The sequence below is a fragment of the Ursus americanus genome, chromosome 2, assembly GCF_024610735.1.
Source record: "Ursus americanus isolate L20-20 chromosome 2, mUrsAme1.1.p, whole genome shotgun sequence".
NCBI lineage: Eukaryota > Metazoa > Chordata > Mammalia > Carnivora > Ursidae > Ursus > Ursus americanus.
Window position 1 is genome coordinate 20,215,467 of NC_142128.1, and position 22,722 is coordinate 20,238,188.

General features: G+C 45.6%; 1 protein-coding gene across 14 annotated transcripts in view; it reads left to right on the forward strand.

The window, feature by feature from the left end:
- The window catches only part of LOC148110497 (uncharacterized), a 40,874-nt gene that overhangs the window by 14,674 nt on the left and 3,478 nt on the right, over positions 1–22,722 (forward strand). For 2 of the 14 annotated variants that reach the window (XR_015727392.1, XR_015727395.1), the window contains exons 2-6: positions 12,622–12,713; positions 14,586–14,706; positions 15,294–15,499; positions 16,753–19,136; positions 20,659–21,981. Coding sequence is in view for 2 of the 14 variants with exons in the window: in XM_087869529.1 (XP_087725655.1) it covers positions 15,244–15,499; positions 16,753–16,870; positions 19,062–19,136; positions 20,659–20,720; positions 21,675–21,709 (546 nt within the window). In the remaining 12 variants the exon portion in view is untranslated. The other 12 variants (XR_015727393.1, XM_087869532.1, XR_015727394.1 and 9 more) reach the window with 12 other exon arrangements.

Here is a 22,722-nt window from a genome sequence, read left to right on the forward strand (position 1 = left end):
AATTTCCCTGATGGCTAATGATTTTGATCATTTTTTCATGTGTCTGTTGGCCATTTGTATGTCATCATTGGAAAAGTGTCTGTTCATATCTTCTGCCCATTTTGTGATTTGTTTATTTGTTTCTCGCGTATTGAGTTTGAGAAGTTCTTTGTAGATCTTGGATACCAGTCTTTTATCTGTAGCGTCATTTGCAAATATATTCTCCCATTCCGTGGGCTGCCTCTTAGTTTTTTGACTGTTTCCTTGGCTGTGCAGAAGCTTTTTATCTTGATGAAGCCCCACAAGTTCATTTCATCTTTTGTTTCTCTTGTCTTCCGAGGTGTGTCATGAAAAAGGTTGCTTTGGCCGATGTCGTAGAGGTTGCTGCCTATGTTCTCCTCTAGGATTTTGATGGATTCCTGTCTCACATCGAGGTCTTTCATCCATTTGGAGTTTATCTTTGTGTATGGTGTGAGAGAGTGGTCAAGTTTCATTCTTTTGCATGTAGCTGTCCAATTTTCCCAGTGCCATTTGTTGAAGAGACTGTCTTTTTTCCACCGGATGTTTTAAACAGGCCAATTAATTATGAAGAGATTGAGTCAGTGATAAACTCTGACAAAACTCTTTGCTTTTGTTTTGTATTTTCCTTAGGTGATTAACACTTTAGGCCTTGCGGATCCGCTGAGGAAAGCAACGGCGCTCACAAGAAGGAAAACAGACTCAAAGTCTGTGTAGGTACAAAGTTTATTGCCCTTAAGACTTTGCTTCCTGCCTTCCATTTATAACCAAGAACGAAACCAACAAGAAATAGAAACCAAAAACTGAGACTAGTCCATGCAAAAGAACAACGATAAAAATGAGAGGTAGAGCAATATCTTACAGGCCAGTATGCAGCCTGCAGTTGACATTCCAAACTTGAAAACCGATGCTAAGAGTATCGGATTGATTTTTGCAATTGCATAAATATACATTGTAGGTACGTATATATGTACGTACCCTGCGTATAAATACACACACACATCCACACAGACACCGTTTGCGCAACTGAAGTGTTGGGGGAGGGATGGCAGTCCAAGTGGGTAAGTAGGTTTGAAAAGCAATAGAATGAAGTTTCCTGCAAGGTTGCACAGCTTGAGGAAACAGCCTTGACCTCTGTCTGTAAAGCGGTGCCTTCTACATAGGCTGCTTCCAAGGGTTGTACGTGTTCCTGTTTGTCCAGCATGCGGAGTAATGCCTGGCACTGGAGTCAGCACTCAGCGGTGTTGATTAGAAGTGAAATGAAGCAGCCCCAGCCTCGACCCTCACTGGCTGGGAGAGCGGGGAGGGCGCCTTCCCATTCCCTCAGACGAAGAACTGCCCGCTGGCGGGCATGTCACACCTCTCCTGGCAAGTTCCCACTGTTGCAGGTGACACTCCTGCCAATAGGGCAAAGTCAGTCAGTGCTTTTTGAATGAACAGGTGGCTGGACCAGATCCACGTTTCCCACGGACGGAATGTGAGATGACTTTAGGTGGCACCCAGGTAGATGTGTTACATTTTCAAAGGTATTGATTACAGGGTGTGTTAGAAGAAAATATTAGGTAGCATGTCACACCTGGGTGCTAAAAAAAGTGAGTTGATCTAAAGGACTGTTGAGGGGCCCCTGTGTGGCACAGTGGGTTGAGCATCTGCCTTTGGCTTGGGTCATGATCTCGGGGTCCTGGGATTGAGCTGCATGTCGGGTTCCCCGCACGCTTCTCCCTTTTCCTCTCCCTCTGCCACTCCCCCTGCTTGTGCTGTCGTTCTTGCTTGTTCTCAGTCTCTCAAATAAATAAATAAAATATTTAAAAAATGTAAAATAAAGGAATATTAAATGGAGCAGGTGCATGGTGAGTGTCATGAAAATTTCAGGGCAATCGTGGATTGAATGAACACTGTTAAAAGGTCTTTCTAAATCTGAGATTTTTCATTCTTGGCATTTTATTTCAATATCTATTTATTTATTTAACTTTTTGAGAGAGAGAGAGAGAGAGAGAGAGAGAGAGAACACATGTGAGCAGTGGTGGGGAGGGCAGGGGAGAGAGAAAGATCCCAAGCAGGCTCCACGCCCATTGCAGAGCCAGATATGGGCCTCAATCTCAAGAGTCTGAGATCACAATTTGAGCCACAACCAGGGGTCGGCTGCCCAACAGACTGTGCCACCCAGGCGCCCCTGATTTCTTCCTGGTGTGTCCTGCAGTCACTGGAGCATCGTGTTAGAGTTGTCATTATGTGTGCACATGGACGTGCTCAGTCTTCCTGGTGGAGTGGTTGGACCGCTGCACTCACAGCCCCTGGCTGCTTCAGTCCACATACCATCTAGGGGCCATTTGAAGAAGGGGCACAAATTCTAATTGCTGTTCGAGAACCATCCATCGATACCTTCTGATCAGACCAAGAAAGACTCAGTAACACAGCCTACACCTGGAGGGTCAGGAGCTTGGAAAGAAATCTCAGAGCCGATGATGGCGATCTCTTCAGAAGCGCAGCCTCGCCAGTGTGCTTGGCTGCACGAAGGTCAATGCTGTGTGGAAACTCCCAGATATCCTGAAAGGGAAGACCTAACCAACCCATGTCACTCATCTTTTTCCTTTCATTCTGTTCAAATAAGTCTAAAAGGGCTTTTTCATAAACACAAAATTAGAATTCTAAGCAATAAGAAAAACACTGACTAACTGGCAGTGTTTCTTCTTTTTTCGGTCTTACAATTGATGGTGTCTTAGAATGAAATACGGCGTATGGTTAGTGTAGAAACATTTTAAAACAAAGAGAAGTTAAAACACACACATACACATACACACACACCCATGCACCCCAGAAATCTCTGATGTTTCTCCTGTTTCTCTGCTGTTCTTCAGCCTCCCTGCCTGCCTTCTGCTACTGGAACATTCCAAGGCGCTTCCTGCCCCAGAGCATTTCTATCTGTTGTGTGTCCTGTCTGGAATGCCTTTTGCACAGCTCTCTCTGATTCTGTGGGGCTCCACGTGGCCTTCCCTTTTCAGGGAGGCCTCCCTTTTACCTTCTCTAGTGCAGGTCCTTCCATCCCCCATGCAGTTGTCCTTCATCTGGCATAAGCTCTTATGTCTCTCTGTGTCTGCTCTTCCCGGGCTCCCCACGGTATCCCCAATGCCTGGCACTTAGCAGACACTGGACAGGTATTGCTTGAACTGGATCCATAGTGTTAAACTGAGGGCGAATGCAGAAGCTGCTCCTTGTCATCCAGGAGAGGGCAGTAGGAAGTACAGGGAGGAGCTCCTAGAGGAAGGCAGCTTGGTCAGCTTTTCAGCAGGTAGAGCCACTGAGTGGTGGAGCGAGTGCCTTCTTTGTGGGGCGTGCTCAGGGAGTGGCTTGGTGTTGTTGAAGGGTTCTGGCACCGGATGTCAGGGTTGGCCAGTCATTTGGAATGTTCCTTCCAACCAGACATCCATGTTTGAGGACTGTTCTCATCACTGGTCTGTGGTTCTTGCTTCAACTGCAGATGTGGCTTTTACCACTAGATGGCACTAGATGATGCCTCTGAGGACAGTGCTCCTCAAACCACCAACAGAGAGCAATTGTCTCTGTTTTAATTATTGAAGTAATCGATCTATACAATGTTATATCAGTTTCAGGTGTGCAGCATAGTGATTTGACAAGTCTGTATACATTACTCAGCGCTCACCACGATTAAGTATAGTCACTATATGTCACACAGTAGGGCATTGTTACAATTTTATTTGACCATATTCCAGACATTGTACTTTTCATCTTTGTGAGTTATTTATATAAGTGGAAGATTGTAACTCTTAATCCCCTTCACCAATTTCACCCCCCCCCTTTACTTCTGGCAACCATCAGTTTGCTTTCTTTCTTGAAGAGTTTGTTTTGTTTTGTTTGTTTGGAGAACAGATTTTTCATGACACTTATACCCAGAACACATACTTCGACCAAAGCTTCCTGAAACAGTCTTTAACTCTTACAGTATGTAGTCCATACTGATTTTTTCTAGTTTATTCTAGTTGACTGTATTTTCTAAGACGGTGATTTGCAAACTATTACATTGATTTTATGACATGGATGGGTCACAATTCATTGTTTGAAAAGCACCATTTTAGACAACTGAGCCTGTTCACCCTTGTAAAACTCTATAGGTCAGCTTTCCTTGACAATCTGGGCTTGCAGGTAATTGTGTCCCTTAGTGCGTAGTTTGTGTGTTTCTGTGTTGAGTTGCTGCCTTGAGTAGCCGAAGGTATGTGCTTCCTTATGGGTGTCTGTGGATGTGGGAACATGGACGTGGGAGACTGGGGGGGACATGTTTGTACAGGATTTGCACCGACTGTAGTCAAGAGAGCAGTAAGCCTTGTCAGTGGATATAAAGAGAAAATAGAATATCTATCTGCTTCTGGGAGCTCAGAACCCAGCTGGGTGACATCATACACACACACACCCACACCCACACCCTACCCCTTTCAGCTTACTCCTCAAGCAAGTGGAAATGAGCTGATGCGCTCATGATATCATTTAGGATGTTTCAGGGTGTAAATAACAGAAAACCAACTCCATTTGGTTTATTTATTACTTTTTTAAAAATGTAAATTCAATTAGCCAACTTACAGTACATCCATAGATTCAGATGTAGTGTTCAGTAGTTTGTCAGTTTTGTGTAACACCCAGTGCTCATCACATCACGTGCCCTCCTTAATGCCCATCACCGAATTACGCCACCCCCACACCCACCTCCCCTCCGGCAACCCTCAGTTTGTTTGCTAGAGTTAAGAGTCTCCTATGGTTTTTCTCCATCTCTGATGACTTCCCAGTCTGTTTTCCCTCCCTTCCCCTAGGTCCTCTGGCCTGTTTCTTATATTCCACATATGAGTGAAACCATATGATAATTGACTTTGTCTTACTGACTGGTTAGTGTACTTTGCTCAGCATAATACCCTCCAGTTCTATCCACGTGGATGTAAATGGTAAATTTTCATCCTTTCTGTTGGCTGGGTAATATTCCATTGTATAACTATATACCACATCTTTTTCCATTCATCTATCGATGGCCATCTTGGCTCTTTCCACAGTTTGGCTGTTGTGGACATTGCTGATGTGAACATTGGGGTGCACGTGCCCCTTCGGGTCACTACATTTGTATCTTTGGGGTAAATACCTAGTAGTACAATTGCTGGGTTGTAGGGTAGCTCTTTTTTTTTTTTTAAGATTTTATTTATTTGTCAGAGAGAGAGAGCACAAGCAGGGGGAATGGGAGGCAGAGGGAGAAGGTGGCTCCCCGCTGAGCAAGGAGCCCGACGCGGGACGTGATCCCAGGAGTCTGGGATCGTGACCCGAGCCAAAGGCAGATGCTCAACTGACTGAGCCACCCAGGCATCCCAAGGTAGCTCTATCTTTAACTTCTTGAGGAACCTCCATACTGTTTTCCAGAGTGGCTGCACCAGTTTGCCTTCCCACCAACAGTGTAAAAGTGTTCACCTTTATCCTCATCCTTGCCAACATTTGTTTCCTGTCTTGTGAATTTTAGCCATTCTTACTGGTATGAAGTTTTATCTCATTGTGGTTTCGATTTGTATTTCCCTGATGCCAAATGATATGGAGCAGGTTTTCATGTGTCTGTTGGTCATTTGTGTGTCTTCTTTGGAGAAATATCTGTACATGTCTTCTGCCCGTTTCTGGATTATATTTTGAGTTTTGAGTTTGATAAGTTCTTTATAGATCTTGGATACTAGCCCTTTATCTGATAAGACATTTGCAAATATCTTTTCCCGTTCTGTGGGTTGCCTTTTAGTTTTGTTGACTGATTCCTTTGCTGTGTGGAAGCTTTTTATCTTGATGAAGTCCCAATAGTTCATTTTTGCTTTTGCTTGCCTTGCCTTTGGAGATGTGTCTAGCAAGAAGTTGCTGCGGCTGAGGTGGAAGAGCTTGCTGCCTATGTTCTCTAGGATTTTGTGGGATTCCTGTCTCACATTAAGGTCTTTCATCCATTTTGAGTTTATCTTTGTGTATGGTGTGAGAGAGTGGTCAAGTTTCATTCTTTTTCATGTAGCTGTCCAATTTTCCCAGCACCATTTATTGAAGAGGCTCTCCTTTTTCCATTGGATTTCTTTCCTGCTTTGTCGAGGATCAGTTGACCATAGAGTTGAGGGTCCATGTCTGGGTTCTCTGTTCTGTTCCATTGATCCATGTGTCTGTTTTTGTGCCAGTACCATGCTGTCTTGATGATCACAGCTTTGTAATGGAGCTTGAAGTCTGACATTGTGATGCCCCCAGCTTTGGTTTTCTTTTTCAACATTCCTTTGGCTCTTTGGGGTCTTTTCTGGTTCCATACAAATCTTAGGATTATTTGTTACAGCTTTGTGAAAAAGTTGATGGTTTTTTCATAGGGATTGCATTGAATGTATAGATTACTCTGTGTAGCATAGACATTTCAACAATATTCTTCCAATCCATGAGCATGGAACATTTTTCCGTTTCTTTGTGTCTTCCTCAATTTCTTTCATAAGTGTTCTGTAGATTTTGGAGTACAGATCCTTGACCTCTCTGGTTAGGTATATTCTTAGGTATCTTATGGGTTTTGGTGCAATTGTAAATGGGATCGATTCCTTCATTTCTCTTTCTTCTGTCTCATTGTTAGTGTATAGAAATGCAACTGATTTCTGTGCGGTGATTTTATATCCTGCCGTGTTGCTGAATTCTTGTATGAGTCCTAACTATTTTGGGGTGGAGTCATTTGGGTTTTCCACATAAAGTATTGTGTCATCTGCAAAGAGTGATTGTTTGACTTCTTTGCCCATTTGGAGGCCTTTTATTTCTTTTTGTTGTCTGATTGCTGAGGCTAGGACTTCTATTTGAACAACTGTGGTGAGAGTGGGCATCCCTGTCGTGTTCCTGACCTTAGGGGAAAAGCTCTCAGTTTTTCCCCATGGAGAGTGATACTCGCTGTGGGCTTTTCGTAGATGTCTTTTATGTTACTGAGGTATGTTCCCTCTACCCCAACACTGTGGAGAATTTTAATCAAGAAAGGATGAATGATTTTGTCCAGTGCTTTTTCTGCATCAGTTGAGAGGACTGTATGCATCTTGTCCTTTCTTTTATTAATGTGATGTATCATGTTGATTTGATTTGCGAATGTTGAGCCACCCTTGCAGCACAGGACTAAATCCCACTTGGTCATGGTGAATCCTTCTTTTAACGTACTGTTGTATCCTACGGGATAGTATGTTGGTGAGAATTTTTAAACCCATGGGGTCTTTGTCTGGTTTTGGGATCAAGGTAATGCTGGCCTTATAGAACAAGTTTGGAAGTTTCCCTTCCATTTCTATTTTTTGAAACAGCCTCAGAAGAATAGGTATGAGTTTTTCTTTAAATGTTTGGTAGAATTCCCTTGGGAAACCATCTGGCCCTGGACTCTTGTGTGTTGGGAGATTTCGATCACTGCTTCTATTGCCTTGCTGGTTATGGGTCTGTTCAGATTTTCTGTTTCTTCCTGATTTAGTTTTGGTAGTTTGTAAGTTTCCAGGAACGCATCCGTTTCTTCCAGATTGCCTCATTTGTTGTCATATAGCTGCTCATAATATGTTCTTAAGATTGTTTGTATTTCCTTGGTGTTGGTTGTGATCTGTCCTCTTTCATTCATGATATTATTATTTTGGGTCCTTTCCCCTTTCTTTTGGATAAGTCTGGCTAGAGGTTCATCAGTCTTATTAATAATTTCAAAGAACCAGCTCTAGGTTCATTGATCTGTTCTACTGTTCTTCTGGTTTCGATTTCATTGATTTCTGCTCTGCTTTTTGTAATTTCCATTCTCCTGCTTGGTCTAGGCTTTATTTGCTGTCCTTTCTCTAGCTTCTTTAGGTGTAAGGTTAGCTTGTGTATTTGATACTTTTCTAATTTTTTTTTGAGAAAGGCTTGTATTGCTATGTACTTTCCTCTTAGGACTGCTTTTGCTGTATCTCAAAGGTTTTGAGTAGCTGCGTTTTCATTTGCATTCGGTAAGAATTTTTTTAATTCTTTTTTTTTTTTTAAGATTTTATTTATTTATTTGACAGAGAGAGAGACAGCCAGCGAGAGAGGGAACACACGCAGGGGGAGTGGGAGAGGAAGAAGCAGACTCTCAGAGAAGCAGGGAGCCCAATGTGGGGCTTGATCCCAGGACCCTGGAATCATGCCCTGAGCCGAAGGCAGACAGTTAACGACTGAGTCACCCAGTTGCCTGGAATTTTTTAAAATTCTTCTTTAATTTCCTGGTTGACCCATTCATTCTTTAGTAGGATGCTCGTTAGCTTCTGAGTGTTGGTGTTCCTTCTAAATTTCCTCTTGTGCTTGAGTTCCAGTTTCAAAGCATGTGGTCTGAAAATATGCAGGGAATAATCCCAGTCTTTTGGTATTGGTTGGGACCTGATTTGTGACCCAGTGTGATCTGTTTTCGAGAATGTTCCTGTGCACTGGAGAAGAATGTGTGTTCTTTTGCTTTAGGATGGAATGCTCTGTATATATCCATGAAGTCCATCTGGTACAGCGTGTCATTCAGAGCCCTTGTTTCCTTGTTGATCATCTGCTTAGATGATCTGTCCATTGCTGTGAGTGGGGTGTTGAAGTCCCCTATGATTATTGTATTATCATCAATGTGTTTCTTTAATTTGGTTTTCAATTGACTTATATAATTGGCTGCTCCCATGTTCGGAGCATAAATATTTACAATTGTTAGATCTTCTTATTGGGTGGACCCTTTAAGTGTGATATAACATCCCTCTTCCTGCCTTACTATAGTCTTTGGTTTAAAATCTAATTTGTCTGATGTGAGGATTGCTACCCAGCTTTCTTTTGAAGTCCATTAGCATCATAAATGGATCTGTACCCTCCTCACTTTCAATCTGGAGGTGTCGGAGTCTCTTGTAGATAGCATATGAATGGGTCTTGCTTTTTTATCCAATCTGATACCCTGTGTCTTTTGATTGGAGCATTTAGCCCATTTACATTCAGAGTAACTATTGAGAGATATGAATTTAGTGCCTTTGTAGTACCTGTAGAGTCCCAGTTTCTGTAGATCGTTTCTGTTTCTTTCTGGTTTACATTACTTTTGGGCTCAGTCTTCGCTTAGAGGATCCCTTTTAATATTTCTTGCAGGGCTGGTTTAGTGGTCATGTGTTCTTTCAGTTTCTGTTTGTCCAGGAAGCCCTTTATTCCTCCTTCCATTCTGAATGACAGCCTTGCTGGATAAAGTATTCTTGGCTGTATGTTTTTCTCATTTAGTACCCTGAATATATCATGCCAGCCCTTTCTGGCTTCCCAGGGCTCTGTGGATAGGTCTGCTGCCAGCCTAGTGTTGCTACCCCTTTAGGTTAGGAACCTCTTGTCTCGAGATGCTTTCAGGATTTTCTCTTTATGTCTGAAATCCGCAAGCTTCGCTCTTGTATGTTGGAGTGTTGATCTCTTTTTATTGATTTTGAGGGGGGTCCTCTCTATATCTTGGACTTGTATGCCTGTATCCATCCTGGGATAGGGAAATGCTCAGCTATGATTTGCTCAAATATACCTTCTGTCTCCCCTCTCTCTCTTTCTTTGTTCTCGGGGACCCCAGTAATTCTATTGTTTTGCATTATGGTATTGCTGATTTCTTGAAGCCTCCCTTCATGGTCCATTAATTGTTTTTCTCTCTTTCCCTCGGCTTCCTTCCTTTCCATCAACTTGTCTTCTATGTCACTTACTCTCTCTTCTGCCTCACTTACCCTAGGTGTTAGAGCATCCAATTTAGACTGCATCTCAGGTAAAGCATTTTAAATTTCAGCCCGATTAGATTTTATTTCTGCACTAATATGCTCTACTCTCTTTATGCTTTTTTCAAGCCCAGCTAATAACTTTATAATACTTATCCTGAATTCCAGCTCCGATATTTTACTTATATCTATATCAATTAGATCTGTGGCAGAGAGTATTGCCTCTGGTTCTTTCTTTTGTTGTGAATTCCTCCTTCTAGTTATTTTGCTCACAGAAGAATGGATGAACAGGAGAGCAAAATCAAAAATATTAACCATGACCCAAGCAAAATCCACACTAGACAAATCCAAAGAGGTCAGAAACCAAAAAAGAAAAAAAAAAAAGGGTAGGGGAGAAGAGAGAATATAATCTCCCAGGTGTTCAAAACAGGTGATCCACTTGGTTTCGGGTATATTTTAGTCTGTTTGTTAAAAGACACTAAATCCCAATAATGTAAAATCACCAATGTGTGTGTGTATGTATATATACATATACAGAAACATAAAATTGAATAAAGTGAAAAGAAGCCAAAAATGAAGAATATATCTAATGTAAATGTAAAAAAATGAAAGTTAAAAAAAGACTTAAAAGCAAAGAGTTGATAATATAAGAAACTAGTTGAAAAGGAAAAAAGAAAAGGAAAATTTTAAACTGAAAGATCAACAAATCACGAGAAAACCTTTGAATTTTATTTACTGTTTTCCCCTAGTGCTTGCTTCTAAACTTGGTGTTCACCTGTTTTTCCACATGGTTTTCTGGGGGAGGGGCCCGCTGTGCTGATTCTCAGGTGTCTTTGCCTGGGGGGAGTTGTACCCTCCATTTCCAGGGGGCCAGGCTCAGTGTAAACTGCCTCTAGTTGGTCTGTATGGCTTTTGTTCCCTGAAGGCTTTCTGGGCCTCTTTAGAGGATGAAAACAAAAGTGGTCATGCCCTGATCTCCAGTCCCTGTGCTGAAAGATCATGGTTCCCTCTCTTCAGTAAACCCTCAGGGATAAGGGGTCTTCACTTTTGTGTATACCAAACTCTGCAGTCTCCTGCAGTGCATGCCTGCACTGATCCTCCCAGGAGAAGGCGGAGGGTCGCGGCTTTTCTGTCCTTTGCAGGGCCCCCACATGATAGCTGTTGCCTGACCAAGCCGCGGTTTGAGGTTTATGGCAATCCCCCTCCTCTGCTCCCTGACCCTAACAGATTTCCCGGCTCCAGTGCCTGGGAACTCTGCTGGCTCAGGTACCCCTGTTTTTCCTGTGACCCTAGGGATCCTGAGACCACACTGCCCCACCTGGGATTCTGCCCCACCTCGCCACCTGAGCACCTTTCAGGCAGGGACGTCTCTCACTTGGAGCAGATTTCTAAAGGTCTGATTTTGCACTCTGGGGTTATGTCACTTTCCTGTGGACAGCTCACACAGGCTCCCTCTCCCTGCAGATGATCTTCCCATATATCCCCACAGATTCATTTCTCCGCACCTTCTACTTTGCAAAAAGTGGTCACATTTCTCTTTGTAGAATTCCAGCAATTCTTTCTGTACATCTCAGATTGAATTCATACGTGTCCAGAAAGACGTAATAGTTATCTAGCTAAATTACAGGGACCAGATGAATTGAGGTCCCCTGCTGTTCCATCATCTTGCCTCCCTCCCTCTATGTATTACTTTTTAAAAAATATTTATTTATTTTAGAGAGTGAGCACGGGGATGGGCAAAGGGAGGGAGAATCCTGAAGCAGACTCCCTGCTGAGCACAGAGTCCGACACGGGGCTCAATCCCAGGACCCTGAGATCATGATGTGAGCCTAAACCCAAGGTAGCCACTGAATTGACGGAGCCACCCAGGTACACCTCCATTTGGTTGAAATGTTAAACACAGGGGTGCATGGGTGGCTCAGTCAGTTAAGCGGCTACCTTGGGCTCAGGTCATGATCTCAGGGTCCTGAGATCGAGCCCCCCATCAGGGTCCCTGCTCAGTGGGAAGTCTGCTTCTCCCTCTCCCTCTGCTACTTCCCCTGTTTGTGTTCTCTCAGTTATTCTCTCTCTCTCTCTCAAATAAATAAATAAAACCTTAAAAAATAAATAATTGGTAAACATATATATTAATTCACAAGATAACTGATGAGGGGCAGAGCAGACTCCAGGCCCACAGTGACTTGGCATGGCCTTAGCGTTCCAGGCTCCTTCCCCTACGTCTTGTTGTCCTAAGGCTAGTTCCACTCAGGTTTGCCAGAAGACCTTCAGGGATATTTGGACTTCAGCTCCCCGGCTTAGAACACCAAAACTTTGCTTCCTTGTAGCGTAGACCAGGAAGAGTTTAGGCTACCATAGCATTTTTCGGTTGTATAGACCAGAGAGTACAGGCTACTCTAGCATTTTCTAGGTTGTAGCAGTTGTGTTTATTTGTTCCTGGTTTTCCCACTATGACCTGCTTAAGGGATGTGGAAGGACTGGTACCTAATACAGAGCCGGGGGAAATACTTAGGTAGTCATTCGCAAGTTTCACAAAACAATCCTGGATCTCCTTTCCTATGGACACAGAACTTCTGGTTGAGCAGAGTTGTCTGATTGGCTCTGGCCAGTGAGTTTGCTGAGGGAATAGGTGGTGGCAGGTCTTCTAGGTGAGGTATGAGGTGAGGTTATGTGCTTTCTAGGGTCCTGGAAAAAGAGTTAGCCGCATGAGTAAAGAGAGGAAAGAAATGGCCACTGTGGGGAGGTTGAGGGGCCGTGTATGTGAGCACCAAGAGGGATGGCCGCGTCTGTTGACATTGGTAAGGGAGCACCAAACGTGCCTCTGTTGGCCTTTTGAGGTAGATGATTTTCCTCCTCGACCTGGGTCCTGAGAACTGGGCCAGAACCTAATGACCTCTATTCATCTGCCTCCTTTCCTCTGTTCCAGGTTTGCAGTAAGCCCTGACTACTGGTATGACCCTTACATCCAGCATTTTGTAAGAGTGTCTAAGGAGAGGAGGTCCTCCGAAATTAACAGAGGCAAGTGACCCCCTCCCTCCCAACGTCCCCTCATCAGCCCAGAGGCCTGAGGTTTTAGGAATTCATGCTTAAAAAGAGAGAGTTCCAGTGTTCACTCTCTCCAGGCATATGAATGTGCTCCTACCGCAACATCCTCATGAACACAGTGTATTATGAACCTTTTCATTGTGGTTAATCTGATATGGGAAAATGTTATCTTACGGTAATTTTGTTTTATAATCCTCTGATTTTGGGGGTGAAGTTGAAAATCATTTTTGTATGTTTAAGAGCCATTTATATGATCTTTTACTGTGAATTGTCTGTTCAAGTAAGGAATTACTTTTTTGGCTTTATTAAAGCAGTAATAACACTGTTAGGCTCTGCAAGTCCTTTCTATCAAGGCAGAGAAAGGATTTGAGGTGGGAGGGTGACTCAGTCTCAGCCAGACTGAGAAATTAACCAAGTGACCACAGTCCTTGTGTGTGCCAGGAATCCTGGCCCTAAAGATGGAGCCTATGGGTAGATTCTATAAGAAATGCAAAGAACGTTTAACGTGGTGGTCCCTGAGAAAAAGGACGTGGAGCTTACTTGGAGCTCAGGATGAACCCAGGCATTAGGAAGATGGGGCCAGGCCTGGCTCAGAGGCCTGAAGCTTCCCTCCTGGGCTCCTGAGGAAGCTTTCTATACCACTGCTGCAGAGGCAGGGACCCACCTCGGGGCCTTGGGAGCTGGGTGCCCGAGGCAGCATGTCAGCCAGCCTGCCTCTTCCTCTGCCTGGGCTGGCATCTCCAGACTGGGGCCCACTAGGAGAGTGCTTCCCAAACAGCGTGTGGTGAGCATTTTTAAAGTTTTTTCCCAATAATCAGCCTGTTGTGGATGATACTCTATAACATACAATAAAAATGATTTCCTCGAAAAATAAAAAGCCAGAGACACGTAAAATACAAGCTCAAATTGTGTAGTAGCAGAATCAATAGGTCTGCAGTAAGTTTTTAAATGCTACCCCAATTTTGTTCTTAAAATAGTTAAGCACAAGGCTTTAGAACACAGATTTTATCTTCCTTTCCCCCTCTTTTATTTCCCATCCCCTTTACTCCAGCTCCCCACTCCGGAGCTAAACAAGTCCGTTTATTGGGCAACGTTTACTCCTGGCTTCCCCTCCCACCGATGCTCTGTGAGGCCTTTTTATAAACATAGAGGCTCTTACCCACACAGAATGGAGATGAAGGGAACACGGTAAGAAATACTTTTTTTTTTTTTTACATTTATCTGCCCCATTTCCTGACCCCAAAATATTATTTTTGTCATGATCTCGCAATTCTGAGTTTGAGCCGAGTCCTGAGTAGGTTTCACCTAGCTATGAAAAAGCGCGTTTCCAAAAGGAACATTTAGATCTGACATTTTGATGTAAAACACTTGTCTTTCCCATGTAAAATAATGGGACATTTTATTTTAATTTTTAAAGATTTTATTTATTTATTGGAAAGAGAGACCATGAGCAGGAGGGGCAGAGGCAGAGGGAGAAGCAGGCTCCCAGCTGAGCAGGGAGCCCGATGCAGGGCTTGATCCCAGGACCCTGAGATCCTGACCTGAGCCAAAGGCAGACGCTTAACCAACAGCCACCCGGGTGCCCCAAGGGGCAATTTATTTGTAAGATCATTAATTCCATTAAATCATTAAATAGATTGTACTTACTTTGCTTGTAGCAGCTTTGAATTAAATTTAAAAAAGGAAGAGAATGTGAAAGTCACTCTTTCTCCCATGAAGTCCACAATAACCCGCTGACCCGGAGGAAGAGCAGAAGTGTCCTGATTTGCTTTTCTCCTGGCGTGTGCTCTGCAGGGATGATATCCCACCTCACTGAGCAATAGCTTGTCTCTGTCTCTCTCTCAGGATATTTCACTCACGTCCATGGCGTCAGTCTGCTTATAAAGGCATTTCTACAGAAGACAGAATGTCATTGTCAAATTCTAAATCTTGGGACTGGGACGGATACCACCTCTGGAGATTAAAGGTAAATGAAATTCCGCCTCTTCTTTCCCAAATTGTTTCACCTGTGAAGGTGCCTGCCTGGTTCAGAAATGTTAAAATATATTCAGAGGGAATGCAGTGACGGTCTGTCTCGCGCCCCCGTCCCCAGATGCTTGCACCTGCTGCCCCCGTCAGCCACATACTTAGTGTCCCCAGAGCTCTGGTGAAGGATGGGTGCCTTTCATCTCATCCTTTGCTGTTACAAACAGGGCTTAGGATAAAAATCCTAGTAGACATTTCCTCTGCATGGGTGGAAGAACCCTGCCCGTGGAATTATGAGAGCCAGAGCCCCTGCATCTGCCATATTGGCAATAACGAAGATTTTATTGTCATCCTGCTAGTGTCTTTGGTACAGGCTGGAGGTGCACACGGCTGGGTGATTGTGCGATGACACAAAGGCCTTTTGCAGCTATTACCTGATTTGGTCCCTCACCTGCTCTGTTAGGGAGCAAGAACAGGTGTAACTATGCTCACTCACAGGAAAGGAGACGAGTCTGGTTAGTGGCAGAACTGGGACCAAATGGGCAGCAGCTCCTCCAAATCCAGGTTCCTTCCCTGTTCTCTACACAGAGCCTGTGCTTGTTCAGGGGGGTCTCTGCGGTCTGTTGGGCTGTGGTGCGTCTGTACCTCAGTGACCATGGTGTGGTGGAAGGAACGGGAGCAGAAGGCAGTGGCAGAACGTGTGCAGTGTGAGTGGAAGGCATTGGAGAAATGCCTCCTCTCGGCCCGACACCGTTTCGACTTGGTCCCGACATTTGGATTCTCCCCGCTGTCACGTACATGGGTTAATAATGAACAAATCTGACATTTTTATTCCTGGGAACAAGGTACATTGAGACTTAGGTACCCCTTCCAAGAAAAAGGTTCTCTCTCAGGAGTGAGGAAGGCGAAGAGCACAGGGTCAGTAAGATATTGTGGAGGTGTTTTGTTTTGTTTGATAATTATATTGGTCCAAAGGGTTTTTTTAAATATATATGTTTCTTAAATAATAAAAAATAAACAATGCTTCTTTGCTTCTTGGAGCCTGGGCCTGTCGGGCCAAATTTAGCCCACTCAGCTATCGTCGTAAATAAAGTTTTATTGCAACACAGCCACTCCCATTTAGCTGCATCTTCTCTATGGCTGCTTTACCAGCATGACAGCGGAGTTGAGTAGTTCCAAGAGAGGCTGTCTGGCCTGCAAAGACTAAAATACTTTCTGGCCATTTACAGTAAATTTGCTAATCCCTGTATTGAGAGGTATGTGCTTGTAGAACGGGGCAGGGAAAATCTTGGCTGCCAGTCTCGTTGTCTCATGCACCTTCCCCCGGGATGTTCCCCCAGCTGCACCAGCAGAGGCAGCGGGTCACAGGCTTTTTGCTGCCGCCATCGTGGGAGCTCGTTCTGTATGACCTCCGGGGCCCAAGACTTTGGGCAGTTGAAGGCTCCCCACTTCGGGCAGCGGGCACCAGGAGGGCCCAGGAAAGCCAGTACCATCACAGAAACAGAATAAAGGGGCAGTGAACCCCTTTAAGGGACCTCAGCTGATCGGTGTCTCCCGACTTCTGTTTTCACACAACCCAAGGATCAAGGACGCAGAGGGTGGGTCTCACCTCGGGCAGCCCGTGCTGCGGTTGGCCCTGCGGGATCCCTTCCAGTCCAAGGGCTGTGCTTCCTCACGGCGGTCCCCAGCTGCCATCCAGGAGCCGGTCCTGTCTTCGGTGTCTTTCTTGCCTCCTGTGACTCGCCAGCTTTCAGTGAGTGGCGTGTCAGACGGGCTCAGGGAATCCCAGAGTCGAAAGTGGAAACATGTGCTGCAGCCATTTTGCTCCTTTTCGAAAGCCCAGAAAGAAGCTGTCTGTTCCTTAGAGGCTCGAGGTGTGCCTTTTGGTAGCTTTCCCTCCCCAGTGACCCCTTAGTCAGTTCTTCTGAGGGTCAAGTAGCTGATGCATGGGGAGCGCTTTTTTTTTTTTTTAAAGATTTGACTTTTATTGGGGGGGGAGGGGCAGAGGCAGAGGAAGAATCTTAAGCAGACTCCCCTCTAAGCACAGAGCCCAATGCTGCGCTGGATCCCAGGACCCTGAGATCGTGGCCTGAACCGAAATCATCGTCGGCCGCTCACCCGACTGAGCCAGCCAGGCGCCCCAAGGGGAAGCTCTTTATACTAAAGTAAGAAGTCCTACAGAAGATGTGGGAGTGTATGCTGTCCTTCATCTGCTTTTAATTGTTCTCATTGTCTTTGGGAATTTTAGACTCTCCTTACCCTTTCCTGTCGTGGGAGTAATGTTCTGGAAGGGTGCTGTGGAGTTTCCTAGCAGAAGTTAGTTCTCGTCTGCCCTAAGCCTTTCCTCCCAGTAGCCTCAGCTAGCTCGTCCATCGCCGCGCTCTGCAGACGGGCAGGCATGTGTGGCAGCTCTGAGAGTGAACGGTTGAGATGGGTGAGCCTGTCTTTTCTGATACATCACGAAGCGGTCCTTTACTCTCTCCTCCTGTGTCCCTCTGTCACCCTCCCTCTCCCCCAAACCAGACCCTCTGATTTTTCCACTAGGTTGGGGGTAGCTGGACCTATGGTCCTGAAACTTAACCCATAGGGATCACCTCCTACTAGAAAATGCTTGCTTGTGATTTCTGACCCCATCTTGCCAACCCCTAAGACAGCGACCCTCCCCCATCCCTGCTTCCCATCGCTCCTGACTGTCTACATAGGTGAGTTAATATCATACTACATACTACCGTCTACATACACGGTGCTCTTCCCTGCACAGTTGTTCACATCAGAAACAGGGGTATCATCCTGACCCCCGCTTTTCCTTTGGCCCAGCCTGCACCGGCGACACCACCACCGGATTCTGGACACCGGCATCTGTGTTTCTCTTTGTCTTTCCCCTTTGACCAACTGGTTCTGTATTTCTGGAATAGAAGTAAGGTGGACACGAGGGTGTTAAAAGCATGCATGGCGGGGGGGATGCCGAACAGTCAGCAGGTTGTGGAGCGCCTTGTTTCTTGCCAGGCCTCAGGGGTGTGAGGAGCTGTTGCAGGAGACACGCAGTGTGTGGTTGAAACAGGCCAGAAAGGGGTGTCCTTGCAGTTGGTGAGCTGAGGAGAGAATGCGTTCGAGAATCCTCCTCAGGGCTGAGTGAGTGAGTGGACACGACAGAGATGGGGGGAATGTGCTAGGAGCCCAGGGGGTGACCAGGCTGGGGAGGCAGGTGGTGGAGCAGGGCCGTTAGTGTGTCTCTCTATGTGTGTGTGTGTGTGTGTGTGTGTGTGTGTGTGTCGGTCTCTGTGAGTCTCTGCGTGTGTGTGTCTGTGTCTCTGTGTTTGTGTCTTTGTGTCTCTGCCTCTCTGTGTGTCTGTGTGTAGGGGTCTGTGTGTCTACATGTCTGTATTTTGTACCTCTGTTTCTCTGTGTCTGTCTCTTCTGTCTGTGTGCCGCTGTGTGTGGGTCTTTGCGTCTCTGTGCGTATGACTGTCTTTGTCTAACTCAGTGTGTATGTTTGTGTGTGTGTGTCTCTGTGTGTGGCTTTCACACTTTCTCTACTGCAGCCCACAGTAAAAATACATGTACAGCCCAGGCCAGGCCCCACATCTGTGTACCTGTGTCAGTAAATCAAAGGCACACCCTTGGCGCTTACTAGCGCAGGTCCTGCTGTGCGTGTGGCTTGTATATTTATTTCCTCATGAGTCCTCACAACCCCGTGAGGTGCAGTCAATTTCTCTACTGTGCACACGAGGAAAGCTTGGCCCAGGGAGTTTAGTGACTTGCAGCGCCTCACAGCAGACACGTGGTGGATGGGATCTGACCCCCATTCCCTGGCTGCAGACGCCTGCCCTTTCCCACCCACCGTACGCGCCTCTCACAGAAAAACGTAAATGTACCACAAGACAGTGCTCGCCCTCACTGACGGGGATGCTTTGTGATGTTTGCTGTTGTATCCTATTTGATCCCGCACATGCTGGCCCCGACCCCTCCCCCCCAAACACACAATTGTTTCCTGACCCTCTCTAATCTGTCTCAGTCTGCTTTTTGGAAAATCTGTTAGCTCCTACTTCCCCAGCGCCTCTCAGTGCCTCCCCACCTCCATGCCAGTGGCTGCTCCCCCAGTTCAGGCTCCCTGTGACTTCTTCCCTGGACCTTCTTCCTGGACGGCTCTGAGAATCTCCTCACATTTGTCCTCTATCCATTCTCCACACAGAGACCAAAGTCACCTGAAAAGTACCTTTCTGACCATATCGTTCCTGATTTAAATCCCTGAAATAGCCCGTTGCTGTTTGGGGCTTAGTACTCGGTACATGACGATGGTCAGTAAATGTATGCGGGAATACAGAATTAGCAAACTTGCTGTGTATTTTTCCTCAGGATGAAGATCTCCCATGAAAATATTTTTGAGGTCGACTTTGCAGTGATTGTCACGAGAAAGCTGCCCAGCATCCAGTAAGTGTGGCTTGGACCAGAGGACAGAGCCGGGCAGAGTCAGAGGCAGCGGTCAGGAGGGGGCCGGATGCATGCTGGAGACCTCATTTTAGGGGGCCCTCCCCTTGGACCCCCTCCCCGCTTTCTTGCTGGCCCCGGGACCTCATTCCAACCTGTCGAGCAGTCTTCCACATGCAATACACTCTCCCTTGTGACTGTTCTGTCCATGAACGTCATTTCTCTGAACCTTGAAATGACCTACACTAGTTTCATGATCTGAATTGTTCTGTGTATTTGGTCTACTTCGTTATCTCCAGGGCATAGAGAGGTGCCCAGCCCAGAGCAGATGCGTCGTCAATATTGTTTGAGCGAATGAATGGGAGGCTGAACTTAGTCATTTACGGTCTGTGAGATATTCCGGGGGCCACGCTGACCAGGTTTTAAGGAGTTTGCAGAGTTGTAGAGGGCGAGTTTGTGAATCTCTGCTGGGAGCTTTTGTAGCACCGTGTGCAATGCTTCCCTTGCATCATCTCACTCAGTGCTCAGAGCAGCCTCGTGAATTCTGGTGGGGAAACCGAGGCTCAAAGCAGTGAAGCGAATTTCCATCACGGCACCTGTGAAGGAAGGGGTGGAGCTGAGATTTAAGCCCTGGCCTCAAGCCCGAGGGTTTGGAAGGGAACTCCCTTCCTTCTTTTTAAATGAGTGATTTCAATAAAATGCCAAGAATTGCCTTTAAAAAAATTTTTGGTGAGCATAAAAGTTTCAGCTTGTCCTTCAAGGATTTCTAATTCTCATCATCTGGAAATAATTTTCAAGTATGAGGTTGATCTAGTTTACCCTATGAAAACAAGGTTTTCACCCTTTCCAAATACAGGATTCCCTTACAGAAAATATGCTGTTCGGTTGCCGTCTGGCATCTGAGGCTGTGCCTCTGCAGACGATGTCCTAGCCTGTTGGGACCCCGAGTGAACTAAGAGGAAGCGGGCTCTCACTCAAGCCCAGAGGTGCTTCTGGGCTGAAAAACGCATTGGCCTTTGTGTATGGTTGTTGTGATGGAGGATTCGGCTCTCTGAGGTCTGATTTTTTGCATATCCTGGAGGAGGGAGTCATTGCATCAACGTTACTGACTTCAAGTCTGAATAGGAGTCCTTTTTTCAGTGAACTGTGAGCGGTGAGCACTGTGTTAAAGATTTTGTTTGAGAAGAGGCAGAAAACTGGAGACGACTTGGAAAACCTGGAACATCGGGAAAATCCTTGTTGACGTATCCTGAGCGATTTCTGAGTGTTCATTATTTCATGATGAGATTGTGAGTGGGCATCCGATTCGGAGTGTCCTGCTTAGTGACCTCGCCAGAGCCCCGATCCACTGAAGTGTGAGTGCGTGTGCCGAGGGCCAGACGTCAGGAAGCAGACGGCCCTGTGGAGTGAGTGGCCCTTGCTTTGAACAGGAGCAGGATGTATTTGCCGCTCCTGGAGTGGGTGTTTGCGGTTCTGCTGAAACAGAGCTCCTTGACTCATTTCTCTCTTTCCCATCTTCCCACAGAGTCAAGCCTTTCTTATCACAACCCATTACAGAACTACATTCGGAGGACCCACTTCAAATCGGCAAGTACCCTTAACCTACGTGGTACGATGTGCACTACAGAACGCTCTTTGCTTTTTTCCCCTTTTCCTTTTAAAAGGGGTGTGTGTTTGTGTCTGTCTGTCTGTCTGTCTGTCTGCACCTGCGGGTGAGCACTTGAGATGTCACGCAGAGTGTACTTCTGCTGATACGTTTACACTGCATCGCATTTACCGTGAAGGAATTTAAAACAGATGTCCATAGATCCCCGTTCTTCAATCTTTACCAAATGGGTTTCAGTGATTTACAACCAGTGCAAAATAGATTTTTTCCTGAAAATCTCTGTTTCCAGCTTTCCTTGGGAACATCCAATCTGGCAGCATCAGACCCTAAGTCCTAGGTGGCTGCTTCATGGAGGGGGGCTGTCATCCTCCAGTCCCCCCGCACTGCTCCCCGCTGTCTTGTACCTGACCTGCTCCACCTGTTATATCACCTCCTCGGCCCCTGTGCTCCAGGTTTCCCCTCACGTTTTAAGTATGAGTGTTTCCAGCAACTCCCTGCTCACCTCTAAGCCTTTCAGTCCAAGGTAAACCTCTTCCAGAATGTTCCATCGTTTTCAGTCTGTGTCTGGCAGAGTATTCAGGGGGCTTACTAATAATTCAGGTCAGAGGACATGCCCAGAGAGGATGGCCTTCTGGGATGGTGGACACAGATAACACAGGAAACATGAGACAGCGAGACAGGCCTCTGTGCAACCACAGTGCCACAGTCATGCTCCTGGTGAAGAGACTCCCAGAAAGAACATCTCCCCCATCCTTCGTTTCCCTCCTACAGATTATAAGTAGAACCTGTGCAGGCTGTGCCATGTGCTGGCCTGGCTGTTTTCTCCACACTGTCGCTATCATAACTTTCTGTATATTTGGTGAATACTTGTGTCGGAATGATTACCTATAATGAAGGAGCTAACGCTTTGCATTACCTTTGATCCATCGATGCAGAAATGTATGAAGTAGCAAGTAAAGACCCTGCATAATCTCTCCCCCCACCAAGATAACCAGTGTTCAGAGTGTTTTCTCCTATGGATGAACAGTACACCTAGAGACGGATAAATATCACACATGAAAACACAAATACAGTCCAGTACCTGGCACCTAGAAGGGTCAGTAAGTTTTTGCTGAAAGACTGTACATATACACTGAATAAATACATAGGTTGTAGTTCAATATATATCTGTTGAATGAGTGAATCTACATTTCTCAAAATAAATAGATTTATGTATAATTTTAATAAAGCGAATAATTGACACGTCCTGTTTTGTAACTATTCTGGATCCTAGTAACTCATGGCTGTGCTTCTATTGTCATTTATAGCTCTGCCTCATTATTTCTGATGGCTTTCTAGTTCTCCTTTGCATGGAAATTCCTTTTTACTTAATGTATTCAGTACTGATGGTCCTTTAGATAGCTGCATTTTATATGCTTTTCTATTAAACAGTGTTGTAGAAAGCACAGGTACACGTGCGTATGTGCAGGAATTGCTGGCTCAAGGAATTGCCCCTTATGAATTCTAATAGCCACTGCCAAACTGTTCTTCAAGATCCTCTTTACTAATTTGTATTTTCACAAGAGTAGATGACGGTTCTCTTTCCCTACAAAAGACACGATGTAATACTTAGTGTATTCTGACCAGCACTCCTTCTCCCCTGCTGGTAACAGCACCCAGTGTTCTCTGGGGGACCAGTACTCCCCCATTGCCATTCCCTGTGGTTTGGGTGGGGCTGACTCCATTTGCATTTCCAGGGCATGGCATGGGACCCAGCCAGACATCTTCAGAGTCTGTCCTGGGGCTCTAGCCACAGTGAAAAGTAGTCTATGTCCCTCTGGGACTTGAACTGAGGAGGGAGGAAACCTGGGTGGGGCAGGGGTGTCTCCTTGTGGACACAGCCTGTCTAGAGAGTGGAACCCCTGGATCCAGCCCTGGCTGCAGCCATAGTCCTTTTGGACTCTGGGTCACATATGAGCCAGTAAAGTTCCCATCTTGGCTTAG